Source organism: Balaenoptera acutorostrata, chromosome 1, assembly GCF_949987535.1.
Source record: "Balaenoptera acutorostrata chromosome 1, mBalAcu1.1, whole genome shotgun sequence".
Classification (NCBI taxonomy): Eukaryota; Metazoa; Chordata; class Mammalia; order Artiodactyla; family Balaenopteridae; genus Balaenoptera; species Balaenoptera acutorostrata.
This window is the reverse complement of record NC_080064.1, coordinates 171,556,528-171,573,453: the sequence shown is the minus strand read 5'-3', so window position 1 is coordinate 171,573,453 and position 16,926 is coordinate 171,556,528. Positions and strand designations below refer to the sequence as shown.

General features: G+C 35.5%; 1 protein-coding gene across 16 annotated transcripts in view; it reads right to left on the bottom strand.

Moving 5' to 3' along the window:
- CEP170 (centrosomal protein 170) overlaps positions 1-16,926 on the bottom strand; it is a 146,779-nt gene that overhangs the window by 76,155 nt on the left and 53,698 nt on the right. For all 16 annotated transcript variants that reach the window (XM_057550061.1, XM_057550042.1, XM_057550056.1 and 13 more), the window contains 2 exons: positions 12,675-12,764; positions 5,661-5,739 (listed from right to left, as the gene is read on the bottom strand). In XM_057550061.1, the coding sequence (XP_057406044.1) occupies positions 5,661-5,739; positions 12,675-12,764 (169 nt within the window). The remainder of the gene's footprint in view (positions 1-5,660; positions 5,740-12,674; positions 12,765-16,926) is intronic.

The following is a 16,926-nucleotide window of genomic DNA, read 5'->3' as shown; positions in this document are numbered from 1 at the left end:
CATGTTAAAGCATTACAGGCATACTTTGTTTTATTGCACTTCCGTTTATTGTGCTTTGCAGATATTGTGTTTTTCACAAACTGAAGGTCTGTGGCAACGCTGCACCCAGCAAGTCTATCAGAACCATTTTTCTAACAGCATTTGCTCACTTTGTATCTCTGTATCACATTTTGGTAATTCTCACGATAATTCAAACGTTTTCATTATTTTTATATTTATTATGGTGATCTGTCATCAGTGATCTTTGATGTTACTATTGTAATTGTTTTGGGGCACCATGAACCTCACCCATATAAGATGGTGAACTTAACTGATAGATGTTGTGCAAGTTCTGACTGGTCTACCAACTGGCCGTTCCTGTTCCTCTCCTCAGGCCACCCTATTCCCTAAGACACAACGACATTGAAATTAGGCCAATTAATAACCCTATGATAACCTCCAAATATTCAAGTGAAATGAAGAGTCACACATCTTTCACTTTATGTTAAAAGCTAGAAATGACTAAACTTAGTGAGGAAGGCATGTCAAAAGCCAAGACAGAACCAAAGCTAGGCCTCGTGTGCCAGTCAGCCAAATTGTGAATGCAAAGGGAAAGTTCTTGAGGGAAATTAAAAGTGCTACTCTAGTGACCACATGAATAGCTAAACAGTCTTATTGCTAACCTGGAGTAAGTTTGAGTGGTCTGAACAGAAGATCAGACCACAACTTTCTCTTAGGCCAAAGTCTAATCCAGAGCAAGGCCCTAACTCTCCTCAATGAAGGCTGAGAGAGGTGAGGAAGCTGCAGAAGAAACGTGTGAAGGTAGCAGAGGCTGGTTCATGAAACTTAGGAAAAGAAGCTGTCTCCATAACATAAAATTGCAAAGTGAAGCAGCAAGTGCTGATGTAGAAGCTACAGCAAGTTATCCAGAAGATCTAGCTAAGAATTATAATGGAGGTGACTACACTAAACAACAGATTTTCAGTGTAGAGAAAACAGTCTGCTTTGGAAGAAGATGCCCTCTAGGACTTCCATAGCTAGAGAGCAGAAGTCAATGCCTTGGCTTCAAAGCTTCAAAGGGCAGGATGACTCTCTAGTTAGGGGCTAATGCAGCTGGTGACTTTAAGTTGAAGCCAATGCTTACTTACCATTCTGAAAATCCTAGGATCCTTAAGAATTATGCTAAATCTACTCTGCCTGTGCTCTAACAGTTGAACAATAAAGCCTGGATGACAGCACATCTGTTTACAACATGATTTAATGAATACTTTAAGCCCACTGTTTGAGACCTACTGCTCAGAAAAAGATTCCTTTCAAAATATTTCTGCTCAATGACAATGCACCTGGCCATGCAAGAGCTCTGATGGAGATGTACAAGATTAATGTTGTTTTCATGCCTGCTAACAACATCCATTCTGCAGCCCATGGATCAAGGAGTTATTTCGACTTTCAAGTCTTATTATTGAATAAATACATTTCATAAAGCTGCCATATACAGTGATTCCTCTGATGGATCTGGGAAAAGTCCATTGAAAACCTTCTGGAAAAGACTCACCATTCTAGATGCTGTTAAGAACATTCATGATTCATGGGAAGAGATTAAAATATCAACATTAACAGGAGTTTGGAAGAAGTTGATTCCAACCCCCATGGGTGACTTTGAGTGGTTCAAGACTTCAGTGCAACAAGTAACTGCAGATGTGGTGGAATCAGCAAGAAAACTAGAATTAGAAGTGGAGCCTGAAGATGTGAGTGAATTGCTGCAATCTCATGATAAAACTTGAACGCATAAGAAGTTGCTTCCTATGAAGGAGCAAAGAAAGTGGTTTCTTTTTGTTTGTTTTTTGGCTGCACCGTTCAGCATGCGGAACTTCCCAACCAGGGATGAACCTGCGTCCTCTGCACTGGAAGTGCAGAGTCTTAACCACTGGACCACCAGTGAAGTCCCAGAAAATGGTTTCTTGAGATGGAAACTCTTCCTCATGAAGATGCTGTGACGATTTTGAAATGACAACAAAGTATTCAGAATAATGCATAAACTCAGTTGATAAAACAGCAACAGGATTTGAGAGGACTGACTCCAATTTTGAAAGAAGTTCTACTGTGGATAAAATGCTATGAAACAACATTGTGTACTACAGAAAAATTGTTCTTGAAGGGAAGAGTCAACCGATGTGACAAACTTCACTGCTGTCTTATTCTAAGAAATGGCCACAGCCACCCCAACCTTCAGTCGCCACCACCCTGATCAGTCAGCAGCTGTCAACACTGAGACAAGACCCTGCATCAGTAAAAAGATCAGGACTCGCTGAAGGCTCAGATGAGAGTTAACATTTTTTAGCAATAAAGTATTTTTAAATTAAGGTATATACAATTTTTTTAGACATAATGCTATTGCACACTTAATAGACTCCAATGTTGTTTATAAACATAACTTTCATACTCATTGGGCAACCAAAAAATTTGTGTGACTGGCTTTTTGCAATACTGCAGTGGTCTGGAACTGAAACCACAATATCTCCAAGGTATGCCTGTACTTAGAGGAAATTTTATAGCACTAAATGCCTATATTAGAAAAGAAAGATCTTGAATTATCTCAGCTTTCACTTAGAAGAAATTAATAAAGACAGCAGAAATCAAAAAGAAAACAGTAACAGTGGCAAAATTCAATTAAACCAAATTCAATTAAACCAAATTTAAATGGATTTAGGGGGAATATTCTTCCCATTTTCCCCATAATATCTGCTCTACCCACAGAATATGCTGTCAGTTAATGGTGACTCTATTTTTCTAATTGTTTAAATCAACTGTACAGTCTTGGATTCATCCTTGACTCTTTTCTTTCTCTTAGTCTACATCCAATCTAATCAAGAATATTACTGGCTCCATCTTCAACATATGTACAGAATTCTATCATTTCTCACTATCTCTGCTTCTATCACCCTGGTCCAAACCTCCATTACTGCTCACTTGGAACTACTGCCAACTACTGTACAGCCTCCTAACTGGTCTCCCTCTTTTCACCGCTGCCCACTTCCACCCTTAGTCTTTGAAAAAGAGTAACCAGAGGATTCTTTTAAACATATAAGTCATTATCACATCACTCCTCTGATCAAACCCTCTAATGGCTCCCCATTTCACTTAAAATAAAAGCCAAAATTCTTATAGTGGCCTATTTAGGGTGATACACTCTGGCTCCCCATATTCTCCTACTCTTCACTGGCTCCAGCCACACTGACTTCTAAGGCTGTTCCTCAAATATGGCAAACATGCTCCTGGTTTAAGTCTTGCACTTAACTCTTCTATCTGCTTGAAGAGCAGTTTCCCCGGATAGATCCATTAAGGCCAGCGTCTTTACCTGGTCCATTGCTGGCTTCTCAGTGAAGTCTTCATGAATAGCCTTTTTAAAATTATAACTTCTCACTCACCAGCACTAGCTCTCTGTCTCCCATTCAGACTTTTTCTCCATAGAATTTATCACCCTCTATTATCCTTTTTGTGCGTGCTGTCAGTTCCCTCCAACCCCATTAAAGTGTAAGCTCCAGGAAGACAGAGACTGTGGTCTGTTTTATTTAGTACTGTACCCCCAGACTGCGGGGACTATGCCCGGCACATGGGAGACATTTAATAAATAATTGTAAAATAAATGAACTTAGGCTTGCTTACCTGCTACATTTCTGGCCATCTGGAGATATATTACCCCCTTCTGAAGTTTATCTTGATTACTGCAGCATTTTACTATACCTCCTGAGTTTATAGTCATTTCTTAAACTTGGATATTTCACTACTTGCTTTTCCAAATCAATTTCTCCGGTTAGAAAAAAAACTTTTGGCAGATAAATTCTGTTTCTTAGTTCCAGTCTCAATTCATGGTAAAACTGTTCTTTCTATTGCTGTGGCATTTTAATTAAACAGTTTTCAACTACAAGGTATAACAGTTTGTAGACTAGCTAACTATTAAACTTAATTTTAATTATGAATAAAGCATGATAGTGACTTCAGTCTGGTATCAGAATAAATTTGTTTTTTAAAATTTCATCCTATATAATAAAATTTCTGCCACTGAAACAGCCCAATGTTCATTTATACACAATGCTCAAAAATCAAAAGCAATATGAAATGCTATTTTTAAATAATGAAATCAACTGAGCCTAACCTGAGGATCTGGGTAGTCGTTCTGGCTCAACACTGATTTACAGCCCTGAAAAAGTCCTTGGGAACAAAACATTTGTCCCAGGAATTTTCGACAGAAATATTGTGAGCAATTATATAAGGAAATATTAGTTCTCTATTAAGAAATCATTATGCAATCTACAAAAGATGATGAGTTGCTTCTCAATAGTTTCTTCTTGATTTAAAATTCAAAGTAAACTTTATAGAGTTTTACTGAAACCCAAATTTCCTACTATTTTCTCATGTTTTGAAACAGCTGATGTCAAATGAATTGAGTTACTTAAATTCCAAATATACCTGTATTTATTTTTTGATGAAACTTAGGTTGGTAGAAAATAACCCCTGAATCAAGGCTTTAATGCTAATTCCTAATCATTTTATGTGATACATATTTTTTAAAGGATTTAAAATATACAAATCAAAGGTATTAATGTTTAATGGTTTCACTTTTCACATGCTGCTTTGGCTCTACAAGTATAAAGGTTATATGATGTGCTACAAAACTATTTTTTTCATAAACTTTAAGTTAAATCTAAAATAAAAACTAATTATGCTCTAGGAACAATTTTAAAGTGTCAGTACATTTACTTTACCTAAGTATCAGCTCTACTTAGCTGAGACATTTTCTCTGCTACAGTGATAAAAGTACATCCAAGTTGCCAGTACATTTGATACATTCTTTAATATCAAAGTCCAGATAAATGCAGTAAATGAAAAAATTAAAAGTGAAAAAAAACCCATTCAGCATAATGTATAATATCTGTATTTTAATTAAATATAAACAAGTTATTTTTACAAAGCTTTTTGCCTTGTATGAATAGAAATGCTTTTATTCTTCTTCCTCCAATCATGTCCCTTCTCTTCACTAGTGATTCTTTACTAGGAGAACACCATCATATCCTTCTTCAGTTCTTAGAATCCTATTTTCAAACAAAAGAATTTTAAATACACGCTAAATGCATAATGTACTTAATCAGGGAGCATGGGTCTCAGAAGACACAGGATATGGAAAAATTTGAATTGAACAGGCAACAGAGATGGAATGCATAAAATGGAGTAAAAGTGGGGACAGAAGGAAAGATAGGGTTAAATTCTTTACATTTCTCCTGGAGGTTGACCTGTGTCATTATCATTTAACCAGGAAAAAAAAAAATCCCTGGGCTGGGCTACTATTACACACTCTCTGTCCTCTCCCCAGTTACATTCTTTGATACCCCAACTGCATATATAATAGCACTGCAGGGATACTTCTGCTGAAACTATAATACAGAGTGAGGAGAAAAAAAAAGAGTCCATCAACTTTTCCAGGATTATTTTTAGGAACAGGCATAATAACCAAAAAAAAAAAAAAAAAAGGTATTTTTTTAAACATGTATTTTAGTTTGGAAGGGCACAGAGACTTCCAGCATGCCTATATTATGAATTCTTATGTCTCAAGAAATGTTAATTTACACCGGAGTAAAGATCTTTGAATAAATTTAATAAATGCACAAAATCAATAAGGATATCATATCCAAATCTCAACTTATCTTCAAGTTTCAAGGTGATATAAGTCTGTTCTGGAATTCTTACATCATTCACAAAAGTCTACAGGAGAAAAAAAAAAAGGTGTTAAGTTTATATATGAAGTATTAATTATTACAATTTAGACAAGCAAATACTCAAACCTTATACTTTAAAGTATGTATCAAATGGTGGCTAATACAGCTTGTGTATCATCATAAAATGCGCTATGCATCTTATAGGCTAATAAATGATTTCATACTAAGCCCTTTATTACTATTACAAGTAACACACAAAGAACCAGGATGTGGTTCCTCTGAGTCTACTATGCTGCCACGACAAATTTAGGCACCTAAAAATGACGTCAAGAAAAGCTCTGACCCGAAGCTAGAAACTGTAAAGGGTAAAATATAATATAGCTCTCAATATACCATCAGGGCCCACTGGACTCAATTTTAACTTTTCTGGACAACTGTAATTATCTGTGAGGATTGAGATTTCATTATTTTTATTCCTAGAAGTCTTCCAAAGAACAAAAAGAAAATTTACTTAAAAAAACTGAATAAAACTCATTCTATTTTACAATTGCCAACGAGTCCTTTGGACCCTTTTATGAATTTAAGATACATTATAGGAGCCTTACATGAATCTAAGATACATTATAGATACATTATTTTTTCTGTATGTTGAAACATTCTGTTTCATCATCATCATCCCATAAGTATTTGAACTTATCAATTATTTCTAATTTTGTTGAAAATGACCAAAATAATAACAGAAGAATGGAATTACCTAGAACATCACTATTCAACAGAAACACTGCAAGCCACAAATGGAAGCTACACATATACTACTAAATTTTCTAGTAGGCACATTAAAAAGGCAAAATGAAAGAGGAGAAATTAATTTTGATAATATACTTTTAATTTAACCCATACATCCCAAATAGTACTATTTTAACAAATAATGAATATGAAAATTAAGAAGACATTTTACATTCTTTTTTTTTTTTACCTTTTTATTTTTAGACTAGTCACATTTCAAGTGCTCAACAGCCACACATGGCTAGTGGCTAGTGCAGCGAATAGCACAGAGCTAGATGGATGATGCAATTGTGAAATAAATCATTACTATTGCATCAACCTTTAGGTTTCTTACTGCATGGCCCAAAATATTGCACCACCTTCCCAAGAAGATATAAAAGACATCTGGAGACACCATCTTTGTCTTTTTTTTTTTAAGCTATCAAAGAGCACAACTGAGAATTCAGAATTTTTAATTTAACATCCATAAAGGCAAAGAGAAAAAAAAAAAGAGACAGGAAGATATTTCACAATTATAAGGTAAATACAAAAAGTAGAGCAGCACTCTAGACTATAATAAAAATGATAAAATGATAATAACGTACGCAAAATATCAGACCAGGAGTCTTCAGATGAAGATAATCCTAGATGAATTTTCCCTAACACAAGAATTGATGAGAGAAGAATGTTTCCAGAGTCAAAAAGAAACTAAGATATTTTTCATCCAGTTAGCCTAAATCAATAAGAAGAATGATGCAATATTTTTTAACACGAAACTGATGATTCTGTATTTTAAAAGAAATTTTGACAGTTTTCTCTCATTTTTTAGTGTTTGTGTTTCAATACTCATTTGATTTAGTATGTAAGTGGACAAATGATCAAGGCGGGTATCTATACAAAGGTAACTAGAAGGAAAGAGATGATGTAGAAATAAAATTATTGAATTGATCTTGTAACTGTTGTACTGTTTTACAATTATGGAAGAAAAAGAAGATGACTTTCCCCTTAAAATTTTAAAATGTCAAAGTCTTAAAAATAATGCATTTTGATAATGCAAGAGCAAGAAAAACTAGAAATAATGGTAAGCTAGAACTAGCTAGAGATGTCCTTGAAAACTGAAATCAACATTTATAAAATAGATATATATCCCAGAGAAGGCATGACAGCTAATGAACAGTTAGTGGCATTCAAAGAACAATACCCATTTTGCATGTTATGTACCTTTCAAAACCAGGAAAATATGGAATAAAAATTTGAGTCTGTCATGCCTCATTTTTTATTAAAATTTCAAGTTGCTCTCTCATCTTTTAATTCTTACTTGTGTAAACTATTTGTAAAAAGACTTAAGGGGTCCATTGAACACAGATGGTAAATGGTGATGACTATTTTTCCTGGCATACTAGAAGTTAAAGACCTAGAATTCTCTAGATTTATAAAACATAGAACAATGTTATACTTAATTGCTTGGAATGCGAACATCATATAAATACCCAATATGTTTTTCTTTGATAAGTTGAAACTTTAAAAATTCCTTTACTCTTCCCTTTTAAATTTCATTTTTCCCATCTTTTATGTTATTGGATTTGAGATGGCCATGATACCTTACTTGGGAAGGTTCCCTCCATAATGAGGAAATTTAGAAGGGTCCTGAATGTTATACAGTAAAATATATAAGGGGATTGGGTTATTATGATCATATTCTCAAATTCCTTTGCATAGCTAGCACTTTGTAATATGTCATAGAATACCAGTTTCTAAATCTACCAAAAACAAACAAAAAAATTAGAAGTTGTAATCTTATTCCAGATATAAGGAGACAGCAGAATACTGCTAAAACTCAAGATCACACATTAGGATGATTTATGAGTAATCCTAAATAACAAGTTTCTCACATGCTTCACAGAAAGACTGAAATGTTAATACAAAGAAAATTCAAAGGCTTCAGACATTTATAAACTCTAATTTCAGGCTCGTTTCCAAAACAAACATTTTTAGAGTGTTTTAAGACTTATATCTTGAGTTTACCAAAATATTCTATATTAATTACAAAAGAGAAAAGCTGAGGAAAATGATGAAAAAGAGAAGAATAAAAGAAAATATTAATTAACTGATGTTTGGTATGCAGAAGATAATTAGGTACATGGTATAAGAGAGATGCCACAGTTCTAAACCAATTTATTTAAAACTGTCTCAACCTAAAATACCATAATTACTCAAAAGGCCTAAGATGAGCTTTAAGATTCACTCAAAGCTTATTGCTTGACTCTCTTAAATGTTAAGCACCTATTGTTTTTAACATATGTACTAGGTACTTTCAGAGATTAAGAGACACATAATTTTAACCTGCTGGCATTTATGACAGAAATATTCCCTAAGGTCTAAAAAGGCTCAGGAAATATGAGCCAGACACGAAGTTTCAGCTTGCAAAATGTAAGTGAAAACATTTGGAAGCAAAAAGTCTCCTGACGGTCGAAAATTATAAAAGGAGAGAAAATTTCAAAGAGCTACAGGAAAAAATCACTTAAATAAATCAATTATGAAGCATTTTAATAAATTAGATATGGAAAGAAAAATAGGTTTTGTTTCTTATGTCAACATCATTTGATCACACCTCTACCTGGTAGGTAGGACAGGTGAGGACAACGACGCACAGGGTGCAAAGTAACAATCAAGATCTCAGAGTTCAGAAGCAGAATTACTGGGATTCAAATTCAGCTCTCTGAACTACAAACCCCACATTCTCTGCACATCAAGGAAGCTTGGGTGCCCAAGCCTGGCCAAGCCAGCTCCCCAAACTCCCCCAACCGAACCACTAACCTCAGAGAAGCAAACCAAACCAGATAAATATCTATTTAATTTACATACAAATAAATTACATAATTGACAGTATAAAATCATATAACCACCATGTACTGCATTAATGCTCTGGGAAATGTGAATGGAGTGACCAGCAGCACAACTATCTCAATCATGTTGCCAGTGAGAAAAGTCTCGTCTTCTTCTCCTAACCACTCCTTTCATACCTTCCTCTTTCTATGCCATACTGGTCTGATGCTGCAGGAACGCCAGTGTGAAAGGGGACATAGCAGGGGCTGGAACACAGGGAGGTGAGGTGGAATGGGATGGGAGTGGTACGGCAAAGGTCAATGGTGGCTATCAGAGAGGTGCAGGTACTCCAGTGCATGGAGGGGGCAGGAAGAACTGAAGGCAAACAAGGGCTCTCATAGAAAGAGAAGCTTCGAGGGGCTTGCAGGGAAATAGCCTACTATCACATCAGCTACAGAACCAGTTCCAGCTTCCCCAAGCAGAACAACCTCATTTCTGGTAGTAATAAATGCAAGTGTGGACCTAGGTAACTTGGGAGTATATTTTAGGGTAGGGTGAAAGGAAGTGAGAGTGGAAGTGGTCACAGGTAGTTATTTATAAGTTGAGTTTAGTTGATAAGTGCTTTCCAAAATAATTTAACTGTGTATGTATTCACTGAAAAGTATGTAGGCTACAGGATGCTAAACTTGTTTTAACTGCTTTTCTTACCATAACAACAGCAATAGTAACTAACACTTACTGAACTAGGTGTTTAAAACTATTAACTTATTTATAGCTTCACAACAACCTGAGAGGAGTACCATTTTACTATTTCTGTTAAAAAAACTGAGGAACAGAAAAATTAAGTAACTTGTCCAGGGTTACCTCACTAGTAAGAATTCAAGCTGGGCTCATAACCACCTATACTGTGCCCCCTCTGAAATTACTACTTTTAACCTGATGCTCAAATTTCTAGAATTATATGAATGTTAAGAATAAATAGGCTGTGAATAATAATCTACAAGTTTTCTATGAATAAAATGCATGATAGCTGGTAGTTCACAGACTTTGGCTACCAAAGTCCATTCTGGCATATTTCCTAGGCTATCCATTTGGGTAACAGTGCATTTATCCAATTGTGTAATATTCTGAAGTTCTGTACCAGGCACATACTCACATGTATTGTCACATTTGATACTCATAACAATACTACAGAGCAGGAATTATCATTTCACTATTTTAGAGCTGAAGACAGGTAACTAAATTTTGCATTGAGGCTTCACATTCATAACCTTCAACTCATTAAATTTTTGCACAACTTTGGGAACTAATAGGAATATATATGAGGAAACCGAATTTCAGAGAGTTTATGTAATTTGTCCGGGGTTATAATGGTGGTAAATTACAGACTGAGATTCAAATCTAGGTCCTGATTTCAAGTTCAAAATGAAGATGTCACTCTGTGAGTTATTGTATTTCAGACAATTACTGAGTACAATCAAATTATAAGGTCAGCCTAGATAAACTTAGAAGTTAATATTTCACCTGATTTGTTTTACAACCAACATCAATAATTTTTATATTTGATCACAATATTTTAAAAGACTAAAACACTGTGATGTAATTCTCACTTATTATTTTCCAAGATATAATGTAAAGACACCTAAGAATAGCACTGTGGTCAAGACAAAACATTCTAGGCTTAAAAACAGAATATAACATTGTTAAAATATTCCACATATAAAAGTGGATTAAAATTTTTCTCTATAAAGTCTTTCATATAAAAAATTCATTCAATTCCATTCGAAAAGATTTACTGGGTTCATGCACTGTGCAGAACCTTGTGCTAGGCACTGTGGTGTACTTATCAGAAGCAAAAGGCACATGAACTGTTCAGAAGCACATAATCTAGCACAGTGACAGATATGCACAAGCAGATACAAGGCTCATAAAGCACCCAAAACAGAGATTAAAACAGAAGTCTGTAGGTGCGGAGAAGGAAGAGAGTAACTCCTTAAATAGCACCTTGGAATCGAAATGCTTCCTGACATGGTCCATGGTAAAACAGTTTCTACATCATCTGCCTATCTCCTTCTACTTTAATCCATTCAACACGTTAACAAGTCAATATTCTTAAATACCTTTTCTCTGCTCCCTTCAGGAAGATGTAGAATTTGTATTTTATTTTTAAAAGTAGGTACAACTTTTACAAATGACAAGGCAGATGGAAGAACTACTGGGCTGCAGAAAATCTAACAAATTTTTTGGAGAAGGAGACAGTATAGTAGGAAAACTACTGTTTTGGAGGTATGGCAAGGAAAATGTGATGATGGATCATGAATCTGGAAAAGTGGGTGATGCCAAATGTGAGGTATTTCAGTTCAAACATGAGGATTGAGACTTAGTTTTATGTGTCATGAGAAACAAATAAAGGTGTGAATAAAACTAACATAAAAACATGCCTACAAAAAAAGTATCTCAGTGAATAAACATAAAAGTCCTTCAGTAGCAGGCCAATTCAGGACAAGAAAAAAAAAGTTTTACCATATTTGCCAAATTTCTGCAGATGTTTTTCCATATAATGTTTAATGTATATTTTGAAAAGAAGCAGCAGTTAGACGAAGTTTGGATACATTTAATTTCTGTTAAAGTCATTTTAAGAAATTCAACAGCACAGATCTGAACAAAATTATATTTGCTTATGTTAGCCGAGCCATGAGAAAATTGAGAAAAAATAAGATAAATTATTCAATACTTTAGCATTCTCTTATTCTGCAGCTACTTACATTCTGCCAATGTAGAAAGATCAAATGAAGAATTAGGAAAAAATTCACTGCAATAACACAAAAATCTTCAATGTAGGAAACCAAAGAAGCAATAATAAACACTAGTATTTAGATCATATACCACATTTGTTAAGGTAAATGGATGTGTTTCACTTTTTACTCTAGTATAGAAGATCCTCCAACCATTTGGTACCAAACCACGTTTGCATCTTTTTTTTTTCCAAAGTTAACCCACACTTCTCTGACTCCCAAGAGTGCTTTTTTGCATTCTTACTGTCATGACTTTCCACTGCTTTATCACATATAAATTCAAGCCATTCAGTAAGGGCAAGCTTTCATCTTAACCTCCTTAAAGAAGTCTTTTTTTAACCACTGGATAAAAACAACCAACAACCATCTGAATTCCTGTTAAGTATTTACTACCAACATCATTTCTTGGGAACATGGGCTACACTCATATTCTACCGTATGGTCCTCAAAGTGCTATGTACCTAGTAAGCATTTAAAAGTAAGTGCAAACTAAAGAAAAGGGAATATAACACAAACAGGATTTTGTGTTATATTTGTTTTCTTACAATATTAAACAAAAAATTCAAATAAGACAAAAAGCAAACTCTTAACTTACCCCATTTAGGCTGCCCAAATCTTTCACCAAATGTTCATCAGTAGAGGCATCGTAATTGATTACAGCATGTTGCTTATCCACACTACGAGACTGAAAGAAAATTCTTTAAGTTAGTAAACACAAGAAAACGCTAAAATAAATAACAAAAACAAAGATTTTTGTCTAAATACTTTATGTTAATAGGATAGCAGATAAATATAGGGAAATACCAAAGTAAAAGTAGATTCAATAAGATTTAAACTGTTACTATTTAACAGAAATTTGGCATCACTTCCCAAAGAGGAAAGCAGCCAAAATTTTAAGACATTCTTTTCTACCAAAGTCACACGTTCTACTTTTGAGAGAATTTAATTCAGTTGACTTTGTTGAATGTATTGAACGACAATAATTTTTTTTTTATAATTTGAAATTCTTATATGGAAATCATGTGAATTATAATTTTATGTTTTATATACCTCACTGTAAGAAAAATTACCATATAGGATTTACATCTTTCAATACCAAAGATTAAGGGACACAATCTGATATGTTCCTGAATAAAATTATCCTCGCTTAAAACATGGGTTCTAAAACTCATGGGAGAGGTCTAAGAGAGAAAGAGAAAGTCAAAAAAAGGAATTAGAATGGCAAACTGATTTTTGAAAATTGCTTTTAAGTCTCTTTTAAAGTACACACACACTCTCTTTCTCCAGAGCTTAGTGAGTTATCTGCAGATGAAAGTAGCTCAGAGATGAACTACAAGCCTTTGGAAATTTGTATCCAAAGGAAATATCACTACAGTCATAGGAAGAAATAGTCTGAGAACCACTGAACGTGAACTCAAGAACCATTTATTACTGGGTTACTATGTGAACCTTGGTGTACTAAAAGCAAAGGAAGCATCCAAAATGGGGAGGAGATATAATTTTCAGTTTCCAGCCCAGCATGTAAGGAGCTTGGAAGTCATCATTCCTATCCTCATAACAAGAAAAAAGTTAAACTGAAAATCAAAAACTTGTCTTAGTTTCATCAGAAAATTGAGGTCATAAGGTCAACTGCCACTCTGAAATCTGGAGAGACAGGCGAATACAGAGAATCATAGCTCACTGGGAGCAGTTGAAACTACCGCTGCAACCTCCAACTGGTAGGAAAGCTTAAAGGTTAAATGATTAATTGCTGGAAACTTGAATGTCAACTAGCTTGAAAGCAAGAACTCCTGGGGGCACAGCCTTGGCGGGAACATCATTTTTTCCTGAGTTTTACCTCCAGAAGCCCCACAAGGATCTCAGGGTGAGGATTGGAGAAAAATCTTCTCATGCTTCTGGCATGGTGAGAGGGAAAGTAGTCATTTTGAAATACACCCATTGTGCTCTCCTCAGCAACAGCCTGTCCTCAAGGAAAACTACTTTTCCAGAGCTCACGCAAGTCAACCAGTGTGGGTTTTACCAGAGCCTAACTGACATGGGAGGATGGAAATACCCAACTCCAGCCTCATCTAGCCTTCCTGTCTCACCTAGGGAGGTGAACAAAAAAAAGCTGAGATGTACTTGTGAAGGTCAAAGACTGAGAACTAATAGTACTTCAGCATGCTTCCCCTCCTCCCAAACCTTACCATCATATCAACAGGGATTTATAAATAACTATTATTATTACCATTACAATGGAAGTTTCAATACAATAGAAAAAACTGTAAAGCACTATATAAGAAGGAGCCTCTACGGAAACTCAAAGACAACAGGGGAGAAAAAACCAAGGACACTATAGGAAATATTAACCTGACACTTGTAGCTATAACAAACAGTAAACACAGCCTTACTCCTAGCCACATTAGAAAAATGGGAAAGGTCAGCAACTAATAAAATAATAATAAAGATATAAATCCTAGTTGAAATAATCCTTTCCAAATAAATATTACAAAAATTAGAAAGTCCGTTACCCAATTAGCTTAAATTCTATATTGAAAAAGTTTTGGTCTTTCCTTTCAGCACACAAAACTCTATATTAAAATAACTGACATTAGGAAGAAACAATATGTGACCTAAAGCATTCTTCCAACAAAATCTAAAGATTTATCATACATACACTTTTATTCTTCTTAAAGGTTGATCTGGGGGGGGGGTTGTTTTGTTTTTTTCTGCAATCTCAATTTCTTTAAGACAAACTGCAAATCTCAGAATTCAGAGTAACTTCATGAATAGTACTATTACCCCCACTTCTCTACAGCTTGCCTGAAAAACCATCTATTATGGCAAATTAGACTGCTGCAAAACACCTGCATTAAATCTAAAAGTTACTTAAACTTTGTTTTGGTTTTTATTGTCATGTTTAAACTGTCACTCTGTTTAAATTAATGAAATACTAAATTCAGATATTAGGGTGATAAGAAGCAAATGAAGCACGATTACAAACATAATTTCTCCTAACTGTGGATTTATCAAGTTGAATTAGTCTAAGGAAGAAAAAACATCTCTACATGTTGTAAGGCAAGTGAGAGTTCAAGTATATGCAACCTCTAAATAAATAGTGACTAGACTACCATAAATAATCTCTCTGTGAGCAAGAGAATACAGAGAAAGGGCAGAAGTTCTTAGAAGAGAGTGTGATGAAATTCAAGGGGAAAAAATCTAAACGAGACTTGAGGAAAAGAAATCAGAAAGGAAAGTGAAAATTTACTGTTAGATATTGAGAAAAAAAATCAAATGGCTGCTCATAGAGTCAGGGAATGGCAGCTTTTGAGGGAAGTCTACATGGCTCAGAGATATGGAGAAAAAACTGAGGAGGAAATAATTTGAAGCGGCCAATTCCCTAAGTTTACAACTTGATAGAAACCTGGAATATTCTGAATCTGACATGCACCCTGCCCTCAAATCGTTTATGGGGGTAGATAATACAAGAAAACCTACTACTAAACGTAGAGCACACTTAAGAAAATGAGAGTTCACTGAGATGCCACTACAGCTTTGGAGATTGAGGAGTGAAGGAGTGGGCATGTTATATGGAACCAGAAAAAGCATCTTTTTTCTTTGTTTAATAAAGACCTTAATAACTTTTTGAGAAGACTAGTCTTATGAACTCAAGGCAAGGGATATCATCAGTTTAGAAATCACAAGACAAGTCATTGCATTTGTGTAACTCTTCAAAAAATAACAGCCAATGAAAGCAAATAAAAATGCCTGTTCTTATTTATCAAATGTATTCAAGGTATCAGTGTGTTTCTGTACCCATCACAGAAACTAAGCAGGAAACCAAGATTATAGAATATAATATGTCAAGTAAGTGGTCAAGAAAAACTGAGGGAATAAAAAAGATTTGTTATTCTCATCTAACCACACAAGCATTAAACCATTTTCATTTCCAGATAAATTCACACTTCCTCTAGATTAAACTGAGCCAGGAGAAAGTGCATTGCAACTTAATCTTCACAACCCATTTGAGCTTTTCAATAAAAATTTAATAATCTCTAAGAAACATACAATTTAAACCGTGACAAAGACAGCCAACTTCATCAAATTTCTAATACTAATGGAAAAACCTTATCTGGTCCAGGTTTAAATCAAAAGATAGTCAATTTTGACCAGATCTCTTATTTGTTCCACCTTATGCCTTCGGTAAGAATGCAAGACTCGGGCTTCCCTGGTGGTGCAGTGGTTGAGAATCTGCCTGCCAATGCAGGGGACACGGGTTCGAGCCCTGGTCTGGGAAGATCCCACATGCCGCAAAGCGACTAGGCCCGTGAGCCACAACTACTGAGCCTGCGCGTCTGGAGCCTGTGCTCTGCAACAAGAGAGGCCACGACAGTGAGAGGCCCACGCACCGCGATGAAGAGTGGCCCCCGCTCGCCACAACTAGAGAGGGCCCTCGCACAGAAACGAAGACCCAACAAAGCCAAAATAAATAAATTAATTAATTTTAAAAAAAATTAAAAAAAAAAAGTCCCTAATGGTGGGACTTCCCTGGTGGCGCAGTAGTTAAGAATCCGCCTGCCAATGCAGGCAACACGGGTTTGAGCCCTGACCTGGGAAGATCCCACATGCCGTGGAGCAACGAAGCCCATGCACCACAACTACTGAGCCTGCGCTCTAGAGCCCATGAGCCACAACTGCTGAGCCCGTGTGCCACAACTACTGAAGCCTGCGTGCCTAGAGCCCGTGCTCCACAACAAGAGAAGCCACCACAATGAGAGGCCCACGCACCGCAACAAAGAGTATCCCCTGCTCACAGCAACTAGAGAAAGCCCATGCACAGCAACAAAGACCCAAAGCAGCCAAAAAAA